The 23,865-nt window shown below is 43.7% G+C and overlaps 2 protein-coding genes across 3 annotated transcripts; one reads left to right on the top strand and one right to left on the bottom strand.

Annotated features, from left to right (window-relative positions):
* Positions 1-287: 287 nt before the first annotated feature.
* Positions 288-14,357, top strand: ccz1 (CCZ1 homolog, vacuolar protein trafficking and biogenesis associated). The gene is made up of 17 exons (XM_023831230.2): positions 288-426; positions 1,531-1,606; positions 1,688-1,784; positions 1,946-2,043; positions 3,701-3,794; positions 4,348-4,428; positions 5,214-5,261; positions 5,739-5,822; positions 6,589-6,764; positions 7,983-8,064; positions 8,738-8,799; positions 10,497-10,608; positions 11,174-11,207; positions 11,358-11,475; positions 12,924-13,082; positions 13,231-13,358; positions 13,835-14,357. The coding sequence occupies exons 2-17, from the start codon at positions 1,593-1,595 to the stop codon at positions 13,888-13,890; spliced, it is 1,443 nt and encodes a 480-aa protein (XP_023686998.1). The 5' UTR covers positions 288-426; positions 1,531-1,592; the 3' UTR covers positions 13,891-14,357.
* rsph10b (radial spoke head 10 homolog B) lies at positions 13,834-23,835 on the bottom strand. 2 transcript variants are annotated; one of them, XM_023831227.2, is made up of 18 exons: positions 23,539-23,835; positions 23,380-23,455; positions 23,226-23,294; positions 22,762-22,935; positions 22,426-22,511; positions 21,871-21,991; positions 21,518-21,694; positions 21,272-21,416; positions 20,996-21,123; positions 20,120-20,306; positions 19,906-20,014; positions 19,740-19,828; positions 18,485-18,633; positions 17,620-17,727; positions 17,200-17,382; positions 16,595-16,721; positions 16,325-16,462; positions 13,834-15,806 (listed from the first exon to the last, which is right to left on the bottom strand). In XM_023831227.2, exons 1-18 carry the CDS (start codon positions 23,793-23,795, stop codon positions 15,595-15,597), a joined length of 2,535 nt encoding a protein of 844 aa, XP_023686995.2. In that variant the 5' UTR covers positions 23,796-23,835; the 3' UTR covers positions 13,834-15,594. The 2 variants fall into 2 exon arrangements, with proteins under 2 accessions (XP_023686995.2, XP_023686996.2); XM_023831228.2 differs by having other exon boundaries at positions 19,740-19,819.
* Positions 23,836-23,865: the final 30 nt, after the last annotated feature.

Below are 23,865 nucleotides of genomic sequence, written 5' to 3'. Positions count from 1 at the left end.
TGAACTATGACATCTTTGTTTACAGGCTTTCAGATATGTCAAGGCTTTGTCAAAGCAAGTAACAAAGTTTTTTTGGTCTGATAAATAGATACCTTTGAATGGTTTGCAGTGACGATGTGTCTCTTTCAATATGCATTCAGTTCATATAAAAGCATTTCCTTTTCTCTGTTACAGAAGAGAAAGCTTCACAGTTTTCGCTGCGGCTTTAAGTCTTTCTGAACAAATACACCCGAAAATATATTTAGTAAAGAGGAACCATATGTAACAGGGTATGAAAAATCCATCCGAGCATAGTTGAATGCAACACACTGCCCGCTGTCAAAAAAAGCAGGAAGGATGTTCCTTTTTTCAATTGATTAGCTAGCTAACAAATTTTAAGAAAAATATACGAGACACCTGGTTTCTTTAGTTGTTATGCTGAAAGAGGTAAGGGTTTTACTATAGTATGACAAATAATTTTGCCTGTTTAACAATGTTTTCTGAACTATTTTAATACAAGAGAAAAGTAAACGTTAGCTTTATGAGCCTGGGTAGCGATGGTTTGCTGTCTTGTTCATTTAACTGGATGTGAATAAATTAATCGACATTTTAGGGAGAAAACTTCCTAATGTCGCTTAGATGATGCATTACCCGAAACAGATAATTAGAAATACATTATTGCATATATACTGTATATACATGGGTACACATTATGTTTCATATATTTATCGTGCAGCGTTTTCTTACCGTGCCTTTTACTTAGTAGATGGGTGATGAGTGGTTTTTGTCATTATGTCATTCGATCATCTTTTTCCGGCTGAATCATAAAGTACAATCCGAAATTCACAGTCTAGAAATCTATCTGTTAGTAAGGTTCGTGAAACTGAGTTATGGAGTTGTAGAAATTGTTAATGTAGTGTGTTGCTGTAGTGTTTTCTGCATGTGTTTAAAGTTTAGAAAGTTTAAGCCGTGCAGTTGCTATGTGTAGAGCTTAAATGTTGTTTTTGCTCAGTATATCAAAATACACTAGGAATATGAATTTCACAAGACACTAGATCCATTGATGAATGTGTATTATTTTATTTGCATAGGTAAATAGTCCCCCCCCCCCATTTATTTTATGATGCATACACATAATTCAAGCTATGCAGAGCCTGGAGCTGATAGTGACTAAAATATACAGATAGCAGATCCGAAGTCCTACTTGCCTGCAAAGTAACCCTGGGGGATTTTGAAAATGGGACTCTTGAAATCTGTCACCCCAGAATGAGGAATTTGTTAATGCTGTAAGATTAACATATTTTGGTTATTAAGGGTGTACCCCTGCTGCCTGGGATAGGCTCCAGTCCCCCCATCACCCTGCTTAAGATAACCAGATGGATAGATAAATAAATAATGAAAAAATGTTTAGTACAACGATTAGGTAGAAATAGAAAAAGAAATCGTTGCGCTCCCGAACAATGCTGCCAACTAAAGCAACGTATTGAGTCAAGGTTATGGATGAATGTTTTTTTATTTTTGTTGAAGCACATTTATTCTTTGCATTGCAAGGTACATGGCATGTTATCACGGTGTACTACAGAGAAGAACATTTCCACAGCAAAATCTCACTAATGCTTATGATAAGGTAAGACATTTGGGCATTTGTGGTGACAAACATGTCAGTGAAGGCCTGGACAAAAGTTTTTTTCTTCTTTCTCTTTTCTAGTCCCAGAATGGCAACAGGAATGCAAGAGAAACAGTACAGCCCATCGTTGCTTAGTTTTTTCATCTACAACCCTAAATTTGGGCCCCGTGAGGGAGAGGTACAATTCTATCCACTCGTAAAAGATTTAATAATCAGAAATGCTGCTCTAAGAAAGGCTTACTGCTTAAGATCAGCTTCGCTGCTCCCTACCCCTAAAATTCAATCTGTCTTCTCACACAGCTCTACCACCATTCCTCTGTGATGTCTCTTTCTTTGTAGGAAGAGAAGAAAATCCTCTTTTACCATCCTAGCGAGGTTGAGAAGAACGAGAAAATCCGCAATGTGGGATTATGTGAAGCCATCGTGCAGTTTACCAGGTATGGAAGGCGGACCGGTAACCTCATTAACGTTGGTGCGGCCCGTACTGGATATCTCGTTTGTTATGGTGACAGAAGCTCTTGTTTTCATGGGGTCAAACCACTGCACTGTGCAGCTCACATGACCATCCCTATGACCATCCCCATAGACCCCCGAGGCAACTTCTGTCTTTGCGCTCCTCAACCTGCCCTTCCATGACACATGCCTCTTCCACTGAGAGATGCAGATGGTTGGTACGGCCAGTAGCGTGTTCATGCTGCAGCCTGCTTGTTGTATTATGGACCACGCTAGAAGAGCCTCCCTACACTTCATTGACAGACAGTCTTATGTGGCTCTTCAGGTTTTTTATGAGAACATGGAAAATACCTTATTGGTCAAAATGCATGGAGATGCCAGTAATCTCCGTCAATATGCGTGGATTGCCTGAAGGACAAAAGGACATATTCTATATACACTGCCTGGCCAAAAAAAAGTCACCGGAAACAATGCATTAACGAATGTGCACCACAATCAAAGTTAAAGGCAGCCCAACAAAATACTAAACTCTGTGATTATTTTTTTGGCCAGGTACTATTCATTATTAGTAGTGTGACATTCAGATATGTCATTGATGCATTCCTAAAAGCTCAGAACTTGAAAATTTCCAACCAGTGTTATATAGTGGCTGAATAGAATGGATTAGTAATGTAAGTTCATGAAAGCTAATGCTAATTCCTCTAGCATTTGATGCTATCTTGACACTGTGATTCTCACAGATGTGCTAGAAGAAATCAGCACATAGTAAATCATGATTTCTCATCGGTCGTACGTTACTGTCGCTCTCCAAACCCAGCAACGTCTTTACTGAACTGTACTTTCTGCAGTGGAAAACCGAAGTGACCTGGAACCGTGCTATAACTAGTGTCTCTTTGCGGCACAGGTTGGGTATGGCCTGATCTGTATGCCAGTGGAAAAGCACCACAAGAAGCACTTAACTTCCCAACCAAAAGGGCTGTGTGGGATTCATAATTTCTATTAATAGCGATGTATACACTAAATCCTTCCATGTGGTTATGGAGCAGGGAGGTTAATGTGGTATATTTAGTAAAAGGCATTAAAAATGCCTTCAACCTCACCTTCGAAATAGTACCCAGTCCTGACACACATGCGCGAGCATGTCACAGCCTGTTCACATTCTCAGGTGTCTCTAGTGGCCGTCATGCGGCACAACAGCTGACCAGCGTGTGTTTTGTTTTTTTTTTGTTTAATGAACTAAAAAAATATATATGTGTGTGTGTATATGTGTATATATATATAACTTACACAATAATACTACTGATCCCCACAGAGTAAAGTTGACTTTTCAGTTTTAAAATACTTATTTAAAAACACAATAATAAAATAAGATAATTATTTACATCTATATTCACTTCATCTCCTTTGTCCTCTGTCAGGGGTTGCTAGGTTACACTTTTGAGGAGTTATTTCACAGTTTGTATAGTAACGGCTAATTGGTGGTGGAGGGACTAAATTCAGCATCACTGATGTCATTACCTGGGACGGCAAACCCCGTCGGCACCTTCAGTCAGTTCCCTGTAATGTGTCACGTGAGTTTCTGGTAATAAAGTCTCAGTGAGCGTAACGTGCTTGTATTTCCTCGACTCTCCCATCTTACAGAACCTTCTGTCCCTCGAAACCAGCCAAATCCCTTCACACGCAGAAGAACAGGCAGTTCTTCTTTGAACCCGAAGAGAATTTCTGGATTGTGATGGTACTTTCTGCAGTCCTCCTGAATTCTGCTGCACTCACACATGTCAGGGCTTTGAATGCTAGTTGGAATCTTGTGCCAGCAATATAATCATATCGCTTTTGGGTGAGAAAGCTGCACTCAGACCCCAAACTTTGTTCTCACTTGTATATGTGTTTTCTGTGTCCCTTATATGACAGCAAGATGGAATGTGTGAAAATCAAAGTGTTCCTTTGTACCTGTACAAATGGCAAATTGAAGTATCTTGCATATATTTTCCAACTCAATATTTCAAGTTATTGTTTATTTTGGTTTCTACTGCAGGATCCAAAAGAAACCTCTTTGAGTAAAAATGCTGTCTAGGCCTAAGTACAAATTAGTACAGAGAATGAAGTGTACTGGGATATACCCCATTTGCCTCTTTAAGACCTTGTACGCATTAAAAGCTGAGAATACTTTAGTTTGCAGTTCCCTTTTTTACGCATGAAAAATCATCCCCCTTACACCTGTATTTCCTGAGCAGATAGGAATGGAAGAAGTGCGCGCTAATGACATGGATGTGTCAAACGTAACGCAGGTGGTGCGAAACCCGATGGTAGAGAAGGCAAACAAGGAGGGGAGACCAGCAGCGACGGAGTATCAGGAAGAGGAGCTCTTGGTAAGCGCTCCGGCCTTTTCACTAATCTGAGAAAAGCTGCTGATTTTCATTGATCAGGTTGCCAAAAAAATGCTTTGTCTTATTTCTAAGTTTATATGGCTTTTGTTTGTGAGTGAGTAGCACCGTTAGGGGCAGGTCAGTTGTTTCTGGGTCCCCACTAAAGTCAATAAGGCCCCCCCCCCCCGGAGTGTAGTGACAGTTTGTGACCAACAGAGACCCCCACACATATACATGGTTTGAGTGGTGGTATCATACTGTGGTATCTTACTATGGTATCATACCTCCAGGGTTATGAGTAAGGATGCTGCCCATAGCTTTGTTTGTGTGGAGGGTCCTTGTTCTTCCTTCCATGTGAGCAGCTTTCCTCTGGCTGCTACTCTTTCCTCCCATCGTCCTGCAAAATGCAGTGTGCTGAGCTGGTGTCCCTCCATCCCATGCAAGGGTGTCCCCTGCCTTTGTGCTGCTCTCCCTTGGACAGGCTCCAGGCTCCCCAGATGATAGATGGATTAAGTTTTATCCGGCTGCAGGGCTTTATCTTTAAGGCATGTTTACTTCCTTGCCTCCCCAGCTGCTGGGGTTCTGCGCTCAGTCCCATTGTTGGCTGATGGCCGGAGAGCTTAGAAGATGCTGATATTGTAACTAAAACTTTCGCTTAACTGATGCGCTAAGCAGCCATGAGGGTAGAACCTTTGAATTCTAAAGCAGGTCTTGGCAGATATTGGCAAAAAAATAATGTGTTCTACTGACCTGTTTTGGGGTGATTTTTGTCGCTTTTTTCCTTCCAGGATAATGTTTACGGCGCAGTACTGCAGCAGTGCTACAGTATGTACAAGGTGAGGCTCACTTCATGCTGGCTTAACATGCGCCACCTTCCTGGTTTCTGGAGGCTCCAGGCTTCTGGAGGTGTCTTCTGCATGAGTTCCTCTCCACCTCTCTGTGCATGTTTGGTCCTGGCTGGTAGGAAGGGCCTGTAGGGAGACTCGGGGTTAAGTGTTGTATGCTCCAGTCTCAGACATAAAGATTAAGGGATCTGACTTCAGCCCTGCAATCGCTCGTTTTTAAATGAATGCTTCAAGCCATGGGAATGTGTGAGCTGGAGCTGTCCAGCAGAAAACCATTGGCTCTTTATGGGAGAACTTGTAGCAAATGGGTAATAATTTCATCTGCGCTCATCACTGAGCTTGTCTTTCCCTGTTGCGTACTGAAGTCCAAACAGGCCTGGTATCTGGGCATGGTGGTTCTGGTGACATAGCTTGTAAGCGAGTGTGACTGCCGCCTCCCCCCCCCGACGCTGCCTGCTCTCTCCCCAGCTCTTCAACGGCACCTTTGGCAGGGCGATGGAGGCCGGAGCAGTGGAGCTCCTCACGCAGAAACTGGAGAAGTTCTTCTACAGGGTAACCACCTCGTTTTTGAAGCCCTCTGTCTAGATTTTACGCCGGATCTCGAGAGCCGGCCTGAATTCAGGTGTTAAACTTCTTGGTCTCGGCGGCTGGGGGAATGACAGGTTATTCCTGTAGCTATATCGAGTGGACTGACCCGTTTAGAGCACAGAAAGCATGACAAATGAGAGGAGGACCTTCAGTAGCAGACAGTGTCTCTCGCCGTCCACGTTGGGGGTTCCTGCTTCCATATCGCTATCAGAAATCATCCTCGCACCTGCTGCCACAACAGAGATCCTTCTTGTACAGAATCGAGGGCACGATCCTGCGGGCAACCGTGCTCTTTCTGTCGTAAACCCGGCAGACCCGTGCCTCGTACTGGGTGACCACAGCACACACCTGTAATTTCTTCCCCGACTCGCGTTTCGCTTGGAAAGCTGTGTCAAGTGTGTCAGCATTAATCATTCGCAGTCAGGGAGGCTTTCCTGCACTCCTAAAATTTCTGCTTGGTGTACTTACCTGTCTGAATAATTAATTTCTAATTAAGGGGAAACCCCTAAAAGGAAGTTCTGCCCGGACGTGTCACCTTACCTGCCTCCACGTTACGTCCTGCTATGACTTTATGGTCAAGGGCTCTTAGGGGCGGAAGTGCATGGGACTGTTTGGGAACACCCGTGCCCCAAGATCGCTCGCTATAGCATTGTTTTAAGTCGATAATAAGCATTTTTGTCTCTCTCCTGTCACTCGTGCCTATTGCTGACCCTTTCCTGTTTGTCTCCAGTATCTCCAAACCCTACACCTTCAGTCTTGTGACCTCCTGGATGTCTTTGGCGGGATCAGTTTCTTCCCCTTAGACAAGATGACCTACTTGAAGATACAGTCCTTTGTGAACAGGGTGGAGGAGAGCTTGAGCCTGATCAAGTATACGACATTCCTCTACAACGACCAGCTCATCTGGTAGGGTTGGCGTAAAGCCCACTCTTTCGCTGGCAATCCGCCTGTGTTTGCTTAAAGCTTTGGGCGGGGTTGGCGAGCAGAGGGCACTGACCCGGGACTCAGTCGCATCTAACATAGTTGTCAGGGCGACCCCAGCCAGTAAAAGTGCTTCCCTTAAGCAGGGCCCAGTGGTCATTAACGGGGTCACCTAACTTTTGACCCATGTCGCTGTTCTACATTGACCCACTGCACCTCTAATTATTCCGTAGCTCGAGGAAGTGAGTCTGCCAGTACTTCTTTGGCTGGCTGTCCTGTTTGTTTATAAGAGGCATGCTTGACTTCCTCCAGCTGCTCACTGGTTTGCGTAAAAGACTCACTGGCACCGGTGGGTGCTAATTTGGCCATGCGGTATGTGTAGGTTTCTCGCTATACAGATGCAGCCTGGGAGGGCATAGGTGGGGGGGGGGGGGGTCTGAGGGGACGACAATAGAATTCACCCGTGTTCCTTTCTAAGCATAAACGGGATGGTTTCTGGGTAGATTCAAAAGAAGTACTAAATTGAGGGAAATTGAGGGATGCTGTGTCCAATCTGAAGGGCAGTTTAATTGCATTGGTTTTTATATAGCGCCTTTCGCAACACAGGTGCCCCCAGGCACTTGAAGACTGTACACCTCATTACTGTTATAATTATGCTGTGGAATCACACTGTCATGTTATTCCATTGTTCAGCGCAATGTTTTCATCACAAGTGAACGAAGTAGCTTATTTTTACTTTCACAGCTTTTACATAATCCAGCTTAGTACTTCTTGAGATGCTGCCACTGCACTGCTCGTGCTGCAGTAGGTTTCCCATTCCTCAGGAGCCGGTATGCGGCATCCCCCTGTATCCATCTATACCAACGATGCGTAAAAATGGAATGGGGGGGGGGGTAGCTGACAGGCACACGCTCCGCTGCGGACGGGTCCCATGGCTGCGGGGATGCCCTCACGCTCACCTTGAGTAATGACTCATATTTCTGATGAATTTCTGCCGAGCGCCGCATAATATATGGAGCCGAAAAAGGCAACGCAAGGAACATGTGAGTAAGCAGTAACCGATGCCCCTGAGGCGGAGCGTGTCAGCAGCCCGGCCTGCCCCTCCCCGCCAGGGTGGCTGGCTGTCGTGGCGTCTGCACATGCTCACGCCGTCAGACATGGCGGGATGAAACTGAAGGCTGCTCTCCCTGCGTCGTCCCCCAGGAGCAGCCTGGAGCAAGATGACATGCGGATCCTGTACAAGTATCTGACCACCTCGCTGTTCCCCAGACACTCCGAGCCGGAGGTGAGGCTCGGCCGCAGCTGCTCAGCTGGGACCTCAGTCCTGCGTCAGAGGCACAGTGTCCCCGGGGGGGGTGTTCACTGCCCTTCAGGAAATTCAGCAGAGCATAGCGGGGCCCTTCTCTGCGATGCAGTAACGTCAGTGGACTGAGCTGCCTTTTCCGGGCCTAACACAGCGCAGGTCTCATTTTCGACATGATGGTCTCTTTTTGCCCGTCATATTTCCATTTTACATATTCAGCAGACGCTTTTATTCAAAGTGACGTACAAGGGAGGCAAATGGCACATTACAAACATAAGTGCAGCTTGGCTGAGCTTACGGTGAATGCCCAGGTACAAGTGTAAGTAGTAATGGAGCAGGAATACATGACTTAGAGCAAAGCAAGACCCTAATAAGACTATTAACGGACCAAAAGTACAATAGAAGAACATTTAGGGAACGTAAAGAGGCACCAGGCTAATAGAGGAATTCCTTGAACTTGATTTTGAGGCGTTCCTGATGACCGGCTGTGGTTCAGCAGCTCGTTCCATTATTTCTGTGTTGAACAGGGACATGTACAGAGAGTCCTTGTTTGGATAATGTTTCTCTGTGAGTGTGAGGGAGGTTAGGAGGCCCCGGCAGGTCAGGGGGCGGCGTGCTCGCTAACCCGCCTGCTCTCTGTCATGCCGTGAGGCAGCTTGCAGGCAGGGACTCGCCGCTCAGACCAGAGGTGGCTGGGAACCTGCTGCACTATGGGAGGTGAGTTCACAAGCGCATACGAGCCCAAGGGACCTCGGGTGGGGGGTAAGAATCATGGTAAGTCAGGGGTTTTGGAGGAGTAAATGAATCAAGGACAGTTTGGCACCAAAAATACCTGTTGGACTTGTGGTAGATTTTTTGATCATGTGCTCTGCGTGACGGCATTTGCTCCAGGCTGGCTGGCTGTAATGAGCTTTATGGATTATTCACAAAAATGAAAGGGATTTTCCTGCACCTACACCCCCTCGCCCCCCACACTCACACCCACGTGACCACTGTGACCTGGCACAATCTCTAGGGAACCTGGCCTGACCCAAATCCCAGGTGTGCCGGTCAGACCCTTGGTCAGAACCCTGGGTGTCTGACCATACTGCTGACGCACACAAAAGCAGTACCCAAGAGGGCTGGGAGGGAACTGCACGTACTGTCCTGAATGAACCCTGGAAGCATAAAACGCAACGGGGAAGATCATCTGGACCAAGGTCGAGCAGGCAAGGCAAACAGAGACTGAGATTACGTGGACGGCGCTCCCACGTAGACGCCAGCGCGTGAGGCTACACGGGCTTCATTTGGTCACGCCACAAGATTCAGCAGTGATCCCTGTGACCTGCTAAGCCACTTCCTCCTCCGACTGTGTGGCCTAAGGTGGGGTCTCCATAAAGAGACACCCAAGATCTCCACGCCAACGTCATTTCGTAAAATCACGTCGGCATCATTTTTAAAGACTGTAATTGCACGAATCCTTTGGCTTTTCTTCCCCCTGACACACCGCTCCTCTAAGTCTTTCTCATCATCCCAAATTGCTGGTTCCTTTCTGCTTACGGACAGTCAGCCCAGACCACTAACCGGGTCAAGGTGATGGACACGGGAGTTTAGCCAAGAGTTGGGATGAAAGATGATTCAGCCGTTTTACTCACAAAGCTTAAATTACATTCAGCCATCAGTCACCTTGGCCCTGTAACTACCTGATCTTGTAAAGCTAAACACAATGTTGAAAAGGGTCACTCCAGTCCTACAGAACACTTCAGTTATGAATCTAATACCATGTCAACCAGTTGGGTTTCTCTATTTTAGATGTAAAATGTGGATTGTGATATAAATAGTTTGATTGGGCCTGCATTGGAGACTGTAGCATCAGTCTTTCAAAGACTTATAAAATCTGTAACGTGATATAAGAAGTGTTTACGCTGTAGGTAATGAAAGCGAGAAAAAAAATTCAGTGCTTCAATAAAAGCCTTTTGACACTTTGCTGTCTTGAGCTATCACTGAACAGACTCCATACGTCATTATTTTATTTATTACCTATTATTTTTACACACACAAAATGGATAATTTATCGTAATTGGGAGGAAAATCTGACCACAAATGTAACCTGACTTTTCAGCAGAATTTTTTTATTTCCATTCAGCAATGGCAAAAAAACACACATTGTGATGCAGTTTTTTAGATTGGACCCAGTTTTTTTTATCCACACAGGATCCGCTGGGAAATAGTTGATTTTTCTTTCAGTACTGTTAGCAGTTAAGTTGTTGTGAACAGTTTACTTTATTTCCTTATATGTGAAGTATATGGAGGAAGAACAAGTAGAGCATTTTCTCTGCACTTTCAGTTTAGCATGTTAGCTACAAGATTGGTTAAGTGATTTTACAGTTACAGTGATTTTTAAGCCCGTCAAAAGCTTTCTCCTCTTTTGAAAGATTTCTTACAGGACCCACAAATCTGAAAGACCCTGATGCGAAATTCAGATTTCCCAGAATATTTGTGAACAGCAGCGACGGCTACGAGGAGCTTCACTTGATTGTTTATAAGGTAGAATCTCCATTATATCCTCAAAGTGAATGTGGAAATGTCCTCAGAATTCCTCAAACAAGCTCTCGTCACTTTGTAAATTATCGGTGCACAGATGTCTCTAACAGATGAAAATGTTGACTTAAATTGTAACGGTGACATGAAATGAGTTGGAGATTTTTGTTACATCTAATTCAGAAAAATTTCACTGGAATATTTGAAGTACGATTTTGTGCCATGTCTTCTGTAAATCGGGGAAATGGGGAGACCCAGTGCACCATAATTTGTCTCCATAGGTGATTCTTTAGTTCAAGGGTTTTGGCTCCTGTGTCCATCTTCAGTCTGGCAACAGTTCAACTTATTTTTGGTCACATTATTTTACTGTAGTTCTTTTGACGAATGACTTCATTGTAGTTTTATAGAATAACAGCTTGACTGGTTTCACCTGTTCATCTGAAGAATGTTACCTGAATTTCTGTGTGTGTAATCATCTTACTTTCCAGTATTAATTGGATTGAGATATTTTGAAGATCTCTTGCCCCATGCTGCTGTCTGACAGTCAGTCGTGTTCCTTCCTGTTCCGCAGGCCATGAGTGCTGCTGTCTGTTTCATGATCAGCGGTGAGTATTGAAGCCTCTCGGAGACTCCAGCTGTGGCAGAGCTGTCTGTCCCTGCACGGCCTGCCTGCCTGCCCACACATGCACCACACCGGCCAGGCCGGCTATCCGCAGTGAAGGCCTGCATTGAAGGACTCCCCCATTGTCCTGCAGCTTCTGAAGAACTAGGCCGAGAGTTCTGCGAGCAGCTGGATGGCCTGGTGGGACCCCAGCTCACACTACTGGCGTCAGACATATGCGAGCAGTACAACATCAACCGCCGGATATCAGGGTCAGATTATGGGATGTCTCAGAACGCCATGAACGCTGTCTGCTGAACGACTTCAGATTTCTTTAATTAATCTGTTTTCCAATATATAATTATTTCTTTTTACCCCAGTTCAACGTTTTTTCGTCTCTAAACAGGTCTGCAGCTAATATCACCAGTAGCATGAATGTAGTATGAGAGATGTGTCTTAATCTGAAGTCAGAAGGACAGAACCTGCCCCAGCGCACAGTGGAGCTTTTCTTAGTAGCCAGCCATGATGAAATTCTGCCCATTACCCCTAATCATGATGAAGAAAAAGATGGCTAGTTAAACACTGTCCAATTTTGCTTTATGGCTCTCAGCCAAACTGCAGGTACCTGCAGCAGATCAGATGAATACATACACACACACACACACACACACACACACAGTCCCCCTGCCTGTTACTGGTGCCTTTCTTACTGTTTAGAGCAGCAGGCCCTCTTACACATCTCACACACACACACACACACACAGTCCATCTGCCTGTTACTGGTCTTTCTCACTGTTTAGAGCAGCAGCTCCTCTTACACACACACACACACTGTCTCTCTGCCTGTTACTGGTCTTTCTCACTGTTTAGAGCAGCAGCTCCTCTTGCACATCACACACACACACAGTCCATCTGCCTGTTACTGGTCTTTCTCACTGTTTAGAGCAGCAGCTCCTCTTACACACACACACTGTCTCTCTGCCTGTCACTGGTCTTTCTTACTGTTTAGAGCAGCAGCTCCTCACACATCACACACACACAGTCCATCTGCCTGTTACTGGTCTTTCTCACTGTTTAGAGCAGCAGCTCTTACACATCACACACACACACTGTCTCTCTGCCTGTCACTGGTGTCTTTCGCACTGTTCAGATCAGCAGCTCCTCTTACACATCATCCTAACTGAAAGTTTAATGCGTGCACCGTTCCCTGCCCACAACAGATGCATTCAGCCAAGTCATTGGGGTTAAAAAAACAGATATAGTTGCAAGCTCTGTGATTTTATTCTGAGCATGTGTCAGATGCACAGTGGGCTTACATCACAGCAAATGTCAGACAATCTTTAGCTTTGGACTAAAGTGATAATGGTGGTGCCCAGGGATCAGCTACCAGGTAGCCTACAGCTCATCCTCATAAATTAGTCAAACATTTCCGTAAAAATGACACCAACTAATAAATTGGCCTGCTTTCTCAACAAGAATATTACATCAGAAGTTTAATGCTACAGAAGTTTGTGCCCAAGAATGAGATGTTACAAGGTGTAAAACTATATGGTAATATTGGAAGCAAGATGTTCTTCTGGCTTAAGAGAATCACATTTAATTCGAGCTAATGCAGGAAGGGGAGCACAGACCTGGCCAGGGAGGTAGTAGAGTAGACGTCTTGTCCTAGAGCTTTCTTTTTGGCTAGACTGTTCGAATGAGAAAATCTCCACCTATGCAGGCCAGAGAAGGAACCGCAGTTCAAATTCATCTACTTCAACCACATGAACCTGGCGGAGAAGAGCACCATCCACATGCGCAAAACCGCCAGCGTGTCGCTGACCTCCGTCCACCCTGACCTCATGAAGATCCTGGGGGACATCCATGCTGACTTTGTCAGGTGAGGCTGGCCTGATGGGGCTTTTTCAAGGGAGTGGACCTCTGACAGGAAGGCGCAGGAAGGGGGCCAAGCTTCCTGGATATATCTGTCGTGCATTGATCTTGAAGTAACCTTGTCATGGTGCTTTTTTTTTTTTTTTTTTTTATAGGGTTGACGAGGATGAAGAAATTATCGTAAAGGCAATGACTGACTACTGGGTTGTTGGCAAGAAGTCCGATCAGAGAGAGCTCTACGTGATTTTGAATCAGAAGAATGCCAATTTGATTGAAGTGAATGGTACATCTCATTAACACTCTTCGAGAATTGATTGCTGACAAGGAAATGGAGGGCGGGGCTGGGATGTAATTTGATTCATAAATGATACCCAGGTGCTGCTTGAACTAATTTACGTAACTGTGGTTTCTCGGCAAGGGTGTTTTGACAGGTTAACATGTCACTCTTGTGGTGGCGTGTGCTGGGTTTTCCTTGCTAATGTTGTTCCTACATGATTTAGAGGGCTGCTAATCCCAGTCAAATTACATCATTTCTGAACTTCTGCTCCAGACCTGCTGTAGCCGTGGGATCTTATCCCACTGCGATCCGTGGCAGGGCCTGGGTTTTGGGGTTTATAGACATGATTTTAATTTCCATGATTAATAATGATATTTCATGTGTATGATGCGAGTTGGAGCAGTCTAGTAGCATTGATGGACCAAATCTATGGTCTGAATGCCGATCCTAAATACGAATTCTTTTTCTTTCTTCCCCCACAGAGGAAGTGAAGAGATTGTGCGCTACTCAATTCAATAACATTTTCTTTTTGGATTGAAAAGTGGCAGTGATGTTGACCGAAGACTTGAAAAAGATATGGACTGTTTCTTCGACACTATTTATGTAACTGGCAGATATGCTGAGAAGACAGCATAGTTTGTAATGCAATAATTGCATTGTATAAGAAAAACACACCATGCAATTTTTAGATTTTTATTTAATCAATAAATGGTATTTCATCCTTGTAATTAACTGTAATATCAAAAATGTACTCAAATTTATTTTTCAATTGTATATAAATAATATATATATATAATGTTTAACTTGCAATTAACTGTTCCTTTTCCTCCATTTAGGTTTTTTTCATCCATTGAGGTTTATTGTAAAATTCAGTGGACATGCACAAACTTTGTATTTTTGTTTATGGCCTTGATTGTCTTGTGGTAATTTACAACACCATCATCTCAAAAATCTGTGGTTTGTAAACAGCCCAAAGTTGAAATAAACCATGAAATTCTAATTTTCCTTTGTGTTCATGCAACTCAATTCCTGCAGATATTCTTGTAAATAATTGTTTTTAAAAAATTATTCCTTTGACTTTTCATACATTTGGATATAGTGTTCTGTCCACTTGTATTTTATTGATTAATCAAATATACAATAAAATCTTATTTAGGTACAATTAAAAATGCCTGCTAATCTTTAAACACATGTTTTTAAGGGGGGTATTTGTTCAGACTTCTTGTTTTTTTTTTTCAAGCTGCTGGCCAGGAATCTGATGAGAGAGACTGATGTGACCAAGGCTCAGACAGGGCCTCCTCCATTCTCATCCACCTCATCTTCCCCCCATAACTTTCCAAGTCTAGCACCTCCCTTCCCATAGCTATGCCCACAGATCTGTAGCTTCAGCAGGAAATCCTGCAGACGGCCTGCATGGGATTGGCTCTCACACCTGTGCTGATTAAGAGCTGTTACCCTCTAGCTCATGACCGTCTGCTGGTTTGTTCTCTGTTATTCATCACATCAGCAAGGCAAAACCTGAACTCATCAGACCGGCCCAGAAGAGCACCAGGTCCATGGAAGGCAAACGCAGACTCCACACTATACTGCTTACATGACCTTGGGGTCAATCCATGCATTGGTTTTTATGTCAGCTGGAAATTAATTCAATTTTGTCCAACCAACCTTGAGCTATTTACATACTAAAATATTACGCAATTTTAACCTTATCCCAAAGATGAACTGCTGTTACGCTGCACAAACTAGGCCATCCACAACTGATCTCCTATCTTTTGATGCCTGAATATTTCACCTTTAAAATACCCCCTCATCCTCATGTTAGCCTCTCTGGTGCTGGTGGCCTTAAGCAAAACAATTTATGAAATAGATGGGTGAACCTTATCCTGGGGGCAAGAATTCTGTAAGTCCTTTCTGTGTGACAGACCAGCACAACATACCCTCGGTTAGGTAAACGCGCAGAGTTCTGGAGGCTGCTGAAACTGGCGCAGAGGGTGGCATGACGCGCAGCGGTGCCATGGAATTTAAGTGGCGCATTACCAACACTTTAGTGGGTTTGTATCACTTTCTGTTTGTTACTAATTGTCACGGAATGACCATTAAAACTAACAGTCCAGTTCCCCTGTGTCCGATGTCACCTGAGTCGGACATTGTCTAGTATGTAAAAATTAGACATATATTTTACAGTTTTAGAGCGAAAGCAGAGAACAACATCTCTAGGGGCATATGGGTGGATGTATGGACGCTACAGAGAGGGCCGGCTCCTGCTGGTCTCTGTGGTGTTAGCAGCAGAGCTCTGGACCTGCTCTTTCTTCACCCGTTCATTCTCTGCCTCCCTGTCCAGCAGCAGCCTGCGCTCATACGCTGGGAAGAAGGTATTTCTGAAGAACAGGTGGATCCTGCTGGCCCAGAGTGTCTGCTCACTCTCTGGCTCTGTCCCAGCCTCCTCACTTGGCTCTGGAACAAACCAATTTTTAAAGTAACAGATATTTAAAAAAGAAACTAAAACAAACTTATCAATAATTCAGCTGTATCTGTTACAAATTCATTACAGGACTGGTTCTTTAATGCGGCACAATTATGGCGCAGTGCTGTCCTCTAGTGTCCCTCTGTCCTATAAGCAGCTGGTAAAAGTAAGAAGACTAATAGCACCAGTACATAAAAATGCTTGAGGAAAAAGCATATCTGTGAAATACAAAAGCAAGTAATCAATTATATCGAGAACATTAGAAGAACGCTGAAAAACATTCCTTTCTGTGCTAGACACTGTCCATATCAACATGTAACAAAATTGGTCTTCTTATTGTTTTTTCAATTTAATGAAGATATAGTTTCACTTAATTTATGTCATACTCCATACTATGCCCCATACTTGTTTTGTACTATTAATTTTCTTGCTGTTATTAATTTGAAATGTAAGGGCCTGTTTTGTAAGAGGAGACTTCAGGAGGAGCTCAGCAGCAATCCTCTGATACCTGCTCTGGATGGAGGCGCAGTGGACGAGCGTGTGTCTAAAGCCGGCATGGAGCGCATCAGAGCAGCCGTCGGCTCGCCTTCCAGCCCCGCAACTGAATCTGTGTCCGGATTCGGCAGGGCAAGACCTCGTTCTACCTCTGGATCGCAAATGCACAGGGCGCACGGAAGGACATGCGAGCGTGTGACTGGCATGCAAATACGTCGTGAGTCATAAGCAAAGACACATCCAAACAAATGTACAGCACGGCCTGATTTGGCCCCACAATCACCTGCGGCTTGCTGAGTGAAAAGGGAGCCTGTTCCTGCTTTAAGGCTTTTGACAAGCAATTCACCTTGTTTCCCGTCCTTCTCTTCAAATGTGGAGAGGTGGTGTAAAACATCTCCGGATTTTCCAGACTTTGGATAGGAAAATTAAAGAGTTTCATTACATTTCATTATATTTCTGAATAAGGCATAAACATTACTCAAATTTAAAATATTGTTACCGGGTAATGATTTTAAAATATCTAAAGCATCCTTGTTGGAAATTCTTTTATTCACATGCACATGAAAACTGCCTCCTCCTCCTCATCATCATCATCATCATTATTTTTATTATTAGACATTGCCAAATAAGATTTTTGCTCTTTAGATATTTAATACAATATAATAGAATGATACAATTGTTATTCTAATAATAATTTGCTAGCATTCTGCCAAGGTCAAGAGGTTAATGAGACAATTATTTGTTACCAAATTCTAACAATACAGACATAAAGCAAATGTCAATTTTCAATCCTATTTTCATCAAACTTGACTGGTTTGTTAAAAAAATTCGACTTCCTCCGTAATCAATAATAGGTGAAAGATGTAACAGTGGATGAGTAAGACCCACCAGTGATGCGGGTCCCTGGAGCAGATGAGCAGGGCTGACGCTGAGTTCCTTACTCGCTGGGGATGCCCCTGTCCCTCCCTGCCTGCTTAGCTCAGGCAGATGTTTGGGGGAGATCTCCACAGTATGAGGATGCTTCACCTCTGCACAGCCCAGCAGGCCCTCGAAGAACTCGAGGAACGTCATCTGAGTGACATGGCTGAGATGGTGATTTTACACTGGCCCTATCTTCATACAACCTGGGCTCTGTTACAGTTTTCAATAATGCATTGGCATTGTGGCATTTGTGGCAATGTGGCATTTTATTAGGTATTATAATATGGGTAGCTATTTAAAATTGTTACACAAAACACAATAACTAAAGTATGAATCATAGAGAAGCTTCACATTTTTGACTGTGATGTTCTTTAATAAAATGCTTGCCTCCAGATCCAGGTTCCTGTGTGAAACATCTTCTAGTGGAAGGCTTTCGGTAAACAGGATCTCGAGAACTTTCCCTGTGGTTAGTTTATCATCATACACATTCAGGTCCTAGCAATGAAGTCAGAGAAATCCACTCTTACTGAATACACTGGCACAAAATGGTAACATTTGTTATTTCTGCTAATGGTGACGGGGTCATGTGCAAACATCAAAGAGATATTTGCGGAAGTGGATTCTCTGAGAAAATCCTTAACAAAAACTATGCTTTTCATGAAAACTAAATCTTAATCAAATCAATATCAAACCTATTGTGGAAAGTGCCAGTAATTTTCTCCAGGCCTCTGTTGGAGAAACATCTGGCTGAGATGCCAGATTTTGAGTGTGATTGGTGATGTGACTATTGCTGCCAGGCACAGTGGTTCCAGCATCTCAGAAACATCCAGCTTCCTGGGATTTTTACACACTACAATGTCTACAGTTTTACAGAGAATAGTGTGTTGAACAAAAATCTAGCCAGTGGTGTGTGTGGTTAATGAGAGAGATAAGAAGACAATGGACTCATTAAAGCTAACGAAAAGGCCACCAATGCAACAACAGCAGCTCAATACAACAGTCGCGTGCAAAAAGGCTTCTCTAAATGTACAACTCATGCCACTCAGTGGCCAGAGAATGTAAGTGAACAACAAAGTCTGAAGATATATTTTAGGTGGGAGGACTTTTTTCAGTCAGAACTGCAGAGTAATTAGCATCTGAATTCAAACTCTCACAATACTTCTTCATTCTCTGAACACCTCAAAGTGAAAACAGTGAACCTTGAGCACACTTTATCAGTTATGAGTGTCCCCAAATTGACCTACGCAGGTACCTTGAGTATCCAGATAAAGTGTCTCTTGGTTAAGGTAAGGTTACGTGGGGCCCTGGAATATTGCTTGCAGAAGTATTGGTAGATCTCCCAGCATCTCATCAGATAATGAGAGGCCACCACAGCATGGAGTGGGTAAGAGAAAAGAATACCTGGATTCACGAAACAAAACATTTAGAAACAAATTGCATACATAAACACATACATATCACTCACACGATTACGCTAACTGTTAGTTAAGTCCATGTCCCCCTAATGTAAACGCTTCAGTTTTTCAAACTGAAGTACCTCGTAACTTGTTTCAAACTTTGTTTTTCAAATCTTCACAGAAGTGTGCCCAGTGATAATTACTGTACTGATGCTTCCTAGGTTACGATGGTCCGTGTTACAATATTACGACTTTTTAGACTGGGTAAATGTTTTTCACTTTCAGTAAATTATTCAATGGATTACATGAGATTTTCAACATTGTATTATAAAATATGCAGTGTGTTAATGATTTTACCCAACTTTAGGCTAATGTAAGTGTTTTAGGCATGTTTTCAAGGTAGGCTATAGGCTAGGCTATGATGTTTGTTAGGTTAGGTGTACTGTTTTAAAATGCATTTTTGCCTTACGATATTTTCCCTTTACAATAGGTTTATCGGAACATAAGCCCATCGTAACCCGGGGAGAGGCTGTATTTGTGTTGTTAATCATTGGCATCAAACATCCATTTCCCTTATTCATGTTTTTACAGCTCATCTCATCCAGGATCCTGCCTTGTATCATATGTTCTTTGGACCTGGATCCAGCCCCCCAGCAAACCTGCACAGGATACGCAGTTAGAAGCTGGATGGATGGACATCTATTCGTCCATCTTCTAACTGCTTATCCTAGTCAGAATCATAGGGACAGATGGATGTTTTCACATAAATCCAGCCATCTGCTCATTTTCTGTAACTGCTTGTCCTATGCAGAGTCCTGGGGGTCTGGAGCTTATGGACACAAGGCAGGGAACAACCCAGGATGGGTACATAGAGGAAATCCCAAATGACACAGGGAGAACATGCAAACACTGAGGCATGGCGGAGACTCAAACCCTGGTCCGAAAGGTATAAGGCAACAGTGCTAACCACTGCACTACTGTGCCACCCCCACAAAAATCATAAAGGCAAATTGGACATTGCATTGCTTTAGAAACAACAAAGCAGGTGAATTTATTCATAATATTGTGTCTGAGTTAAGAATGTACGATACAACAGGTTTGTCTCTATACCTTTAACATTTGTTGCATTGGGAAGGATGTTATCCTCCATTAGCTTAGAGAAGCAGGTCACAAGCACGTTGCCAGATGATCTGAAAAGGCTAAATAAAAAGAATCTTATAAGTCATTGGTAGCCACCCCCCCTTGACTCCCCGTGAACTTCAACAAGGCCACTTACGGCATCTCTCTGTGATAGATGTGATTGGCCAGGATCACGAGGTGGCTCAAGAAGTTCCTGAGCAACAGAGTTCCAAAAGGAGAGTGGATGTCCTCTGGGGTATCATCGCCTGTCGTGAGGCACATGAACATGATGACCGGCCCGTACATGCAACCTTACAGTTGTTTGGGCTGCAGCTCCTGAACTCTGTAATGCTTCCCTATTAGTCACTTACTGCCAACGATCCGGTCCATTTGGGCCAGAGTGATTCCCTCCTGGTGGACCTTGCAGTCCTTCAGCAGACGCCAGAACTGCAAACGGGAGAGCAGGAAGGTGTTGTCTGGAGAGTCGTGGCCCAGCCGGCTGTAGAAGCAGTATGTGCTCCTGAGCTCTGCTGCATGTCTCAGCATTGCCAACTCCATCTATCAGATAGACAGAGAGAAACTGCATTACAATGAGGTTCGTCTCCCTTCTGAGGGAGCACCTTCATCACTGATTCATGCCTAGTGATACTGAGCAGCTCAGTATTCCCAGGGTGAGTCTGAAATCACATAATTACACAGTACATACTGAATGTCGCTAGAAGCCTACTACTCAACTGTGAATGTAGTACATACTGTATGTACGCATGAGAACATGTACTTGGACATACTGCAGTCACCATCTTGCATATTACCTGACCTCCATGTTTACCAGTGACGAGGGTTGGAAGCCTTAAAGACTCTTAAAAATTATTTAATGGAAAAAACATATTCCAGTCAACATATGAAACTGGGTATTGTTTTCTACTTAAATTTATACATAGCTGGCACTTCCACTGCCCTCTTGAAAGATTATTCTGTACAAGCAACATTTGAAGCTCCAGTGCCCTTGTGAGCATCCACCATTTGCGCACTTCAGAATCTCACACAATGTAGTATGTCATCCGGGTACCACTCACCTACTTTCTCAACCATACGGAGGATTTGGGCATTTCACTCACTTCATATACTACATTTCGCATACTACACAGCAAACAAGTATGCAAGTATGAAATTTCAACGCACTCTCAGTCAGTGTAACCCTCAGTCAATCTGAATCAGTGTTTATATTTACAGCCAACCACACTGACCTGTTTGAGTTCAGCATCTCTCTGTGGTTCAGGGAACTGAACTAACAGGGACCGGATATCCAGTGTCATGTCTTGGCTGAGTAATGATGACCCAGGGCCTGATCCAGAGGTGTCCCAGGGTGAGTCACCTTAGCAGCACATTTTGGAGACATATGTGGTCAAAATGCACCCAAAAAGATGATCAAGCAGTCATCATAACCTTCAATGATAATGGAAATAATCACTCTCTTCTTATTATAATATGTTTTGCTGTTAAATTTTACAGTGTATACTAACTGTCTGCACTAATAGAAGTGGGTGTCCTTAATATGTTGAGATCTGGTGTCAACGCAGCATCTTTTGGGAATGCTGGGAATTCAGTCATGCGGTCATCCACAAAGTCTCCTTCAGAAACATGCCCATTCTTAGACGTAAACTTTCCCTGCAATGGAAGCATCAAATCAATTTAAACGAATTTTTGAAGAATCTGACAAGAATCTCCGTTGACAGAAGAATACAGGTAATACAGGTGACCCAGCTGACCTGGCCGTGCTTTCTGTTGACCTGCCAGCCTCCTTCATATGATGCCCCGTTGGCATAGAAGAAGGTGCCTTGACCTTGGCGTGCGCCCTGCACAAACTGCCCGGTGTACTCATTCCTCTGGGGATACTGAGAGCCAGCGATTCTTCTTTGGAACCATGTGTGTGTCCCGTGGCCATGCTGTGAACCATGCAGTGCAGTTGGCTTTCCACAGTTCGTCCTTATATTGAAAACCGCGGTCACAAACCTCCAGTTCTACTTTTGACCAGTAAAAAAAAATCTCTTTCCTGGTGAGCATGGGGAACGTGCTACACTGGCACTCAGTCAGTGAGAAGCATTATCAGGAGTTGCTATACCTGGATTCCATTTTCCCAATGGCCGCTATACTGCTGACCCAACGTCAGCCATTTCATCGTGCCTTCTCCATGTCTCCTGCTGTCCTTCCACTGGCCTTCATATACATTCCCAGAGAGATAACTATAACACAGAATAATTCGAAATATACATGAATCAACACATATATGCCAAATATACTGCTGAAATACTTCAATACATCCCTTCTTTCTATTCAACCTCTCTCAGTACTATATATAGCATATATAGTACAACACCTATTTATTCTACATTATCAATGCTGGAGGTAAGTCCAAGCAACTAGAGAAGGTGGGAACGAGACATTTGATTGGTTGGTCCCACCTCCTCTAATTGCTTGGACCCACCTACTCTACAAACTGATTGGTTATCTCTCTGAACCAGTCATTTTTCGTTCTGCACTCAGAACATCTATAAGTAAAACTTCCATGAGCTCCACAATACATATACCTTCACGGAATCCTCCCATATGTCATTTGCATATAGCCATAGAAAAATGCATGTCGTCAGTCATCAGACTTGTTTGTTTTCACACCTACCGCCTCACTCCCCATCCATCTATCGTGTTGTTCACCCAGTCACCTTCATACCATGATGTCATCTCCTGGTTATAGAATATTTTACCCTGAAAACAAACAAATAAGCAAACAGCAGTAATAATAATGAAGAACCAACCTATAGTAATGAGTCTGAACATCTCAAAGGTACATAAAGATCCATAAGGATACATCTTATACATCAATAATGAGTACAAGTTCATTCACCATTACAACTTAATTTAACATATTCATTTTAGGTATTAATGCAAGAAACCAGTGCATAAACCAAGCTGAAAACTGCATATTGTCCCGTTCCGCCACTGATCACAGAAATACCTTTCCATGTCTCTTGCCATGGTACCACTGACCACAGTAAGAAACGCGCTTGGTGCCACATCTGTAGGTTCCCACACCATGTCGCAGTCCGTTCTGCACCTCACCTTCGTACCAGCTGCCATCCAGCCAGGTATATTTCGCATATCCCGTGGGCACATTCAGAACAAAGTCGCCCTGCAATTTAGAATTAAATCCTGACAGTCACATTTTAATGCCAATAAGCCTCTGAGCTTATTAACGCCAAAGCACGACAGTATTATATGTTTTACACGCAGCCTGCTTCAGCACATGATTAACATAATCCACATCTACATCTATAAAATGATTACGTGTGAATTGCACGAAGCGGTTTCATTTTTTTCTCAGCCTATATACACTTTACTGACTTACACATGCGGTGATAAAATACATAAAAAATAAAGTGAACACGACGAAATAATCATAATGAATGGTGTGAAAGTTACCTCATATATTACCCCGTCTGCCCAGGTATACAAACCCCGTCCGTGCATGTATCCTTCTGCAAACATACCCTTCGGAAATACGACAAATTACTTTTTCAGTTAATTTTGGAAAAAGCAGGACAGTCCGCACACTTAGCTTTTATAATGAATGTACCTTATACGTATTACCGCCCAGAAAATAAGCGGTGCCTTCACCATGAAACAGGTCACCACGCATTTCTCCATCGTACCTGCAATCAGCGTGCATGCATGTCAGTTGTCTTTATTCTGTCATGTTAAAACGTAATGCTACGGTAAAAGGGAATCGTTTGACCTTTGAACCACGATACTGCTGAAAAGTGGCTCTGGGCAGAACTTTGCACCGATGTACTCCGGGTTGGTGGTGATGGACGCCTGCGACGCCAAGGACTCCGAACTGAACTCCGCAGTCTGAAGTTGCGGGACTAGCGGAGCCTCCGACACAACGCTAGGTGCAGAGCAGCTAAGCGCAGAGCAGCTAAGCGCGGGGTTAATGCCGGCCGTTTCGTCTGTTGGATTCTCATCTGTGTTTTTCTGGTCTCCTTTCGCCATTTCCTACTTGAGATCCCCCAGCTATCACTACCACATACAAAGCGTGCTTGGCGACCGGGACGCCGTTGCT

The sequence above is a fragment of the Paramormyrops kingsleyae genome, chromosome 5 (assembly GCF_048594095.1).
Source record: "Paramormyrops kingsleyae isolate MSU_618 chromosome 5, PKINGS_0.4, whole genome shotgun sequence".
In the NCBI taxonomy this organism is placed as follows: Eukaryota; Metazoa; Chordata; class Actinopteri; order Osteoglossiformes; family Mormyridae; genus Paramormyrops; species Paramormyrops kingsleyae.
Note: the sequence above shows the minus strand (reverse complement) of the source record. Positions and strands in the feature narration are given on the sequence as shown.

Bases quoted from the DNA above. Each gene is read 5' to 3' on its own strand.
- ccz1 (XM_023831230.2), top strand. The intron at 3,795-4,347 runs GTACTTTCTGCA...AACGTAACGCAG, and splicing joins AGAATTTCTGGATTGTGATG to GTGGTGCGAAACCCGATGGT. The intron at 13,359-13,834 runs GTACATCTCATT...CTTCCCCCACAG, and splicing joins CAATTTGATTGAAGTGAATG to AGGAAGTGAAGAGATTGTGC.
- rsph10b (XM_023831227.2), bottom strand. From the start codon at position 23,795: ATGGCGAAAGGAGACCAGAAAAACACAGATGAGAATCCAACAGACGAA. The intron at 23,456-23,538 runs GTCAAACGATTC...CGCTGATTGCAG, and splicing joins AGCAGTATCGTGGTTCAAAG to GTACGATGGAGAAATGCGTG. The intron at 23,295-23,379 runs GTACATTCATTA...GTATTTCCGAAG, and splicing joins TGGGCGGTAATACGTATAAG to GGTATGTTTGCAGAAGGATA.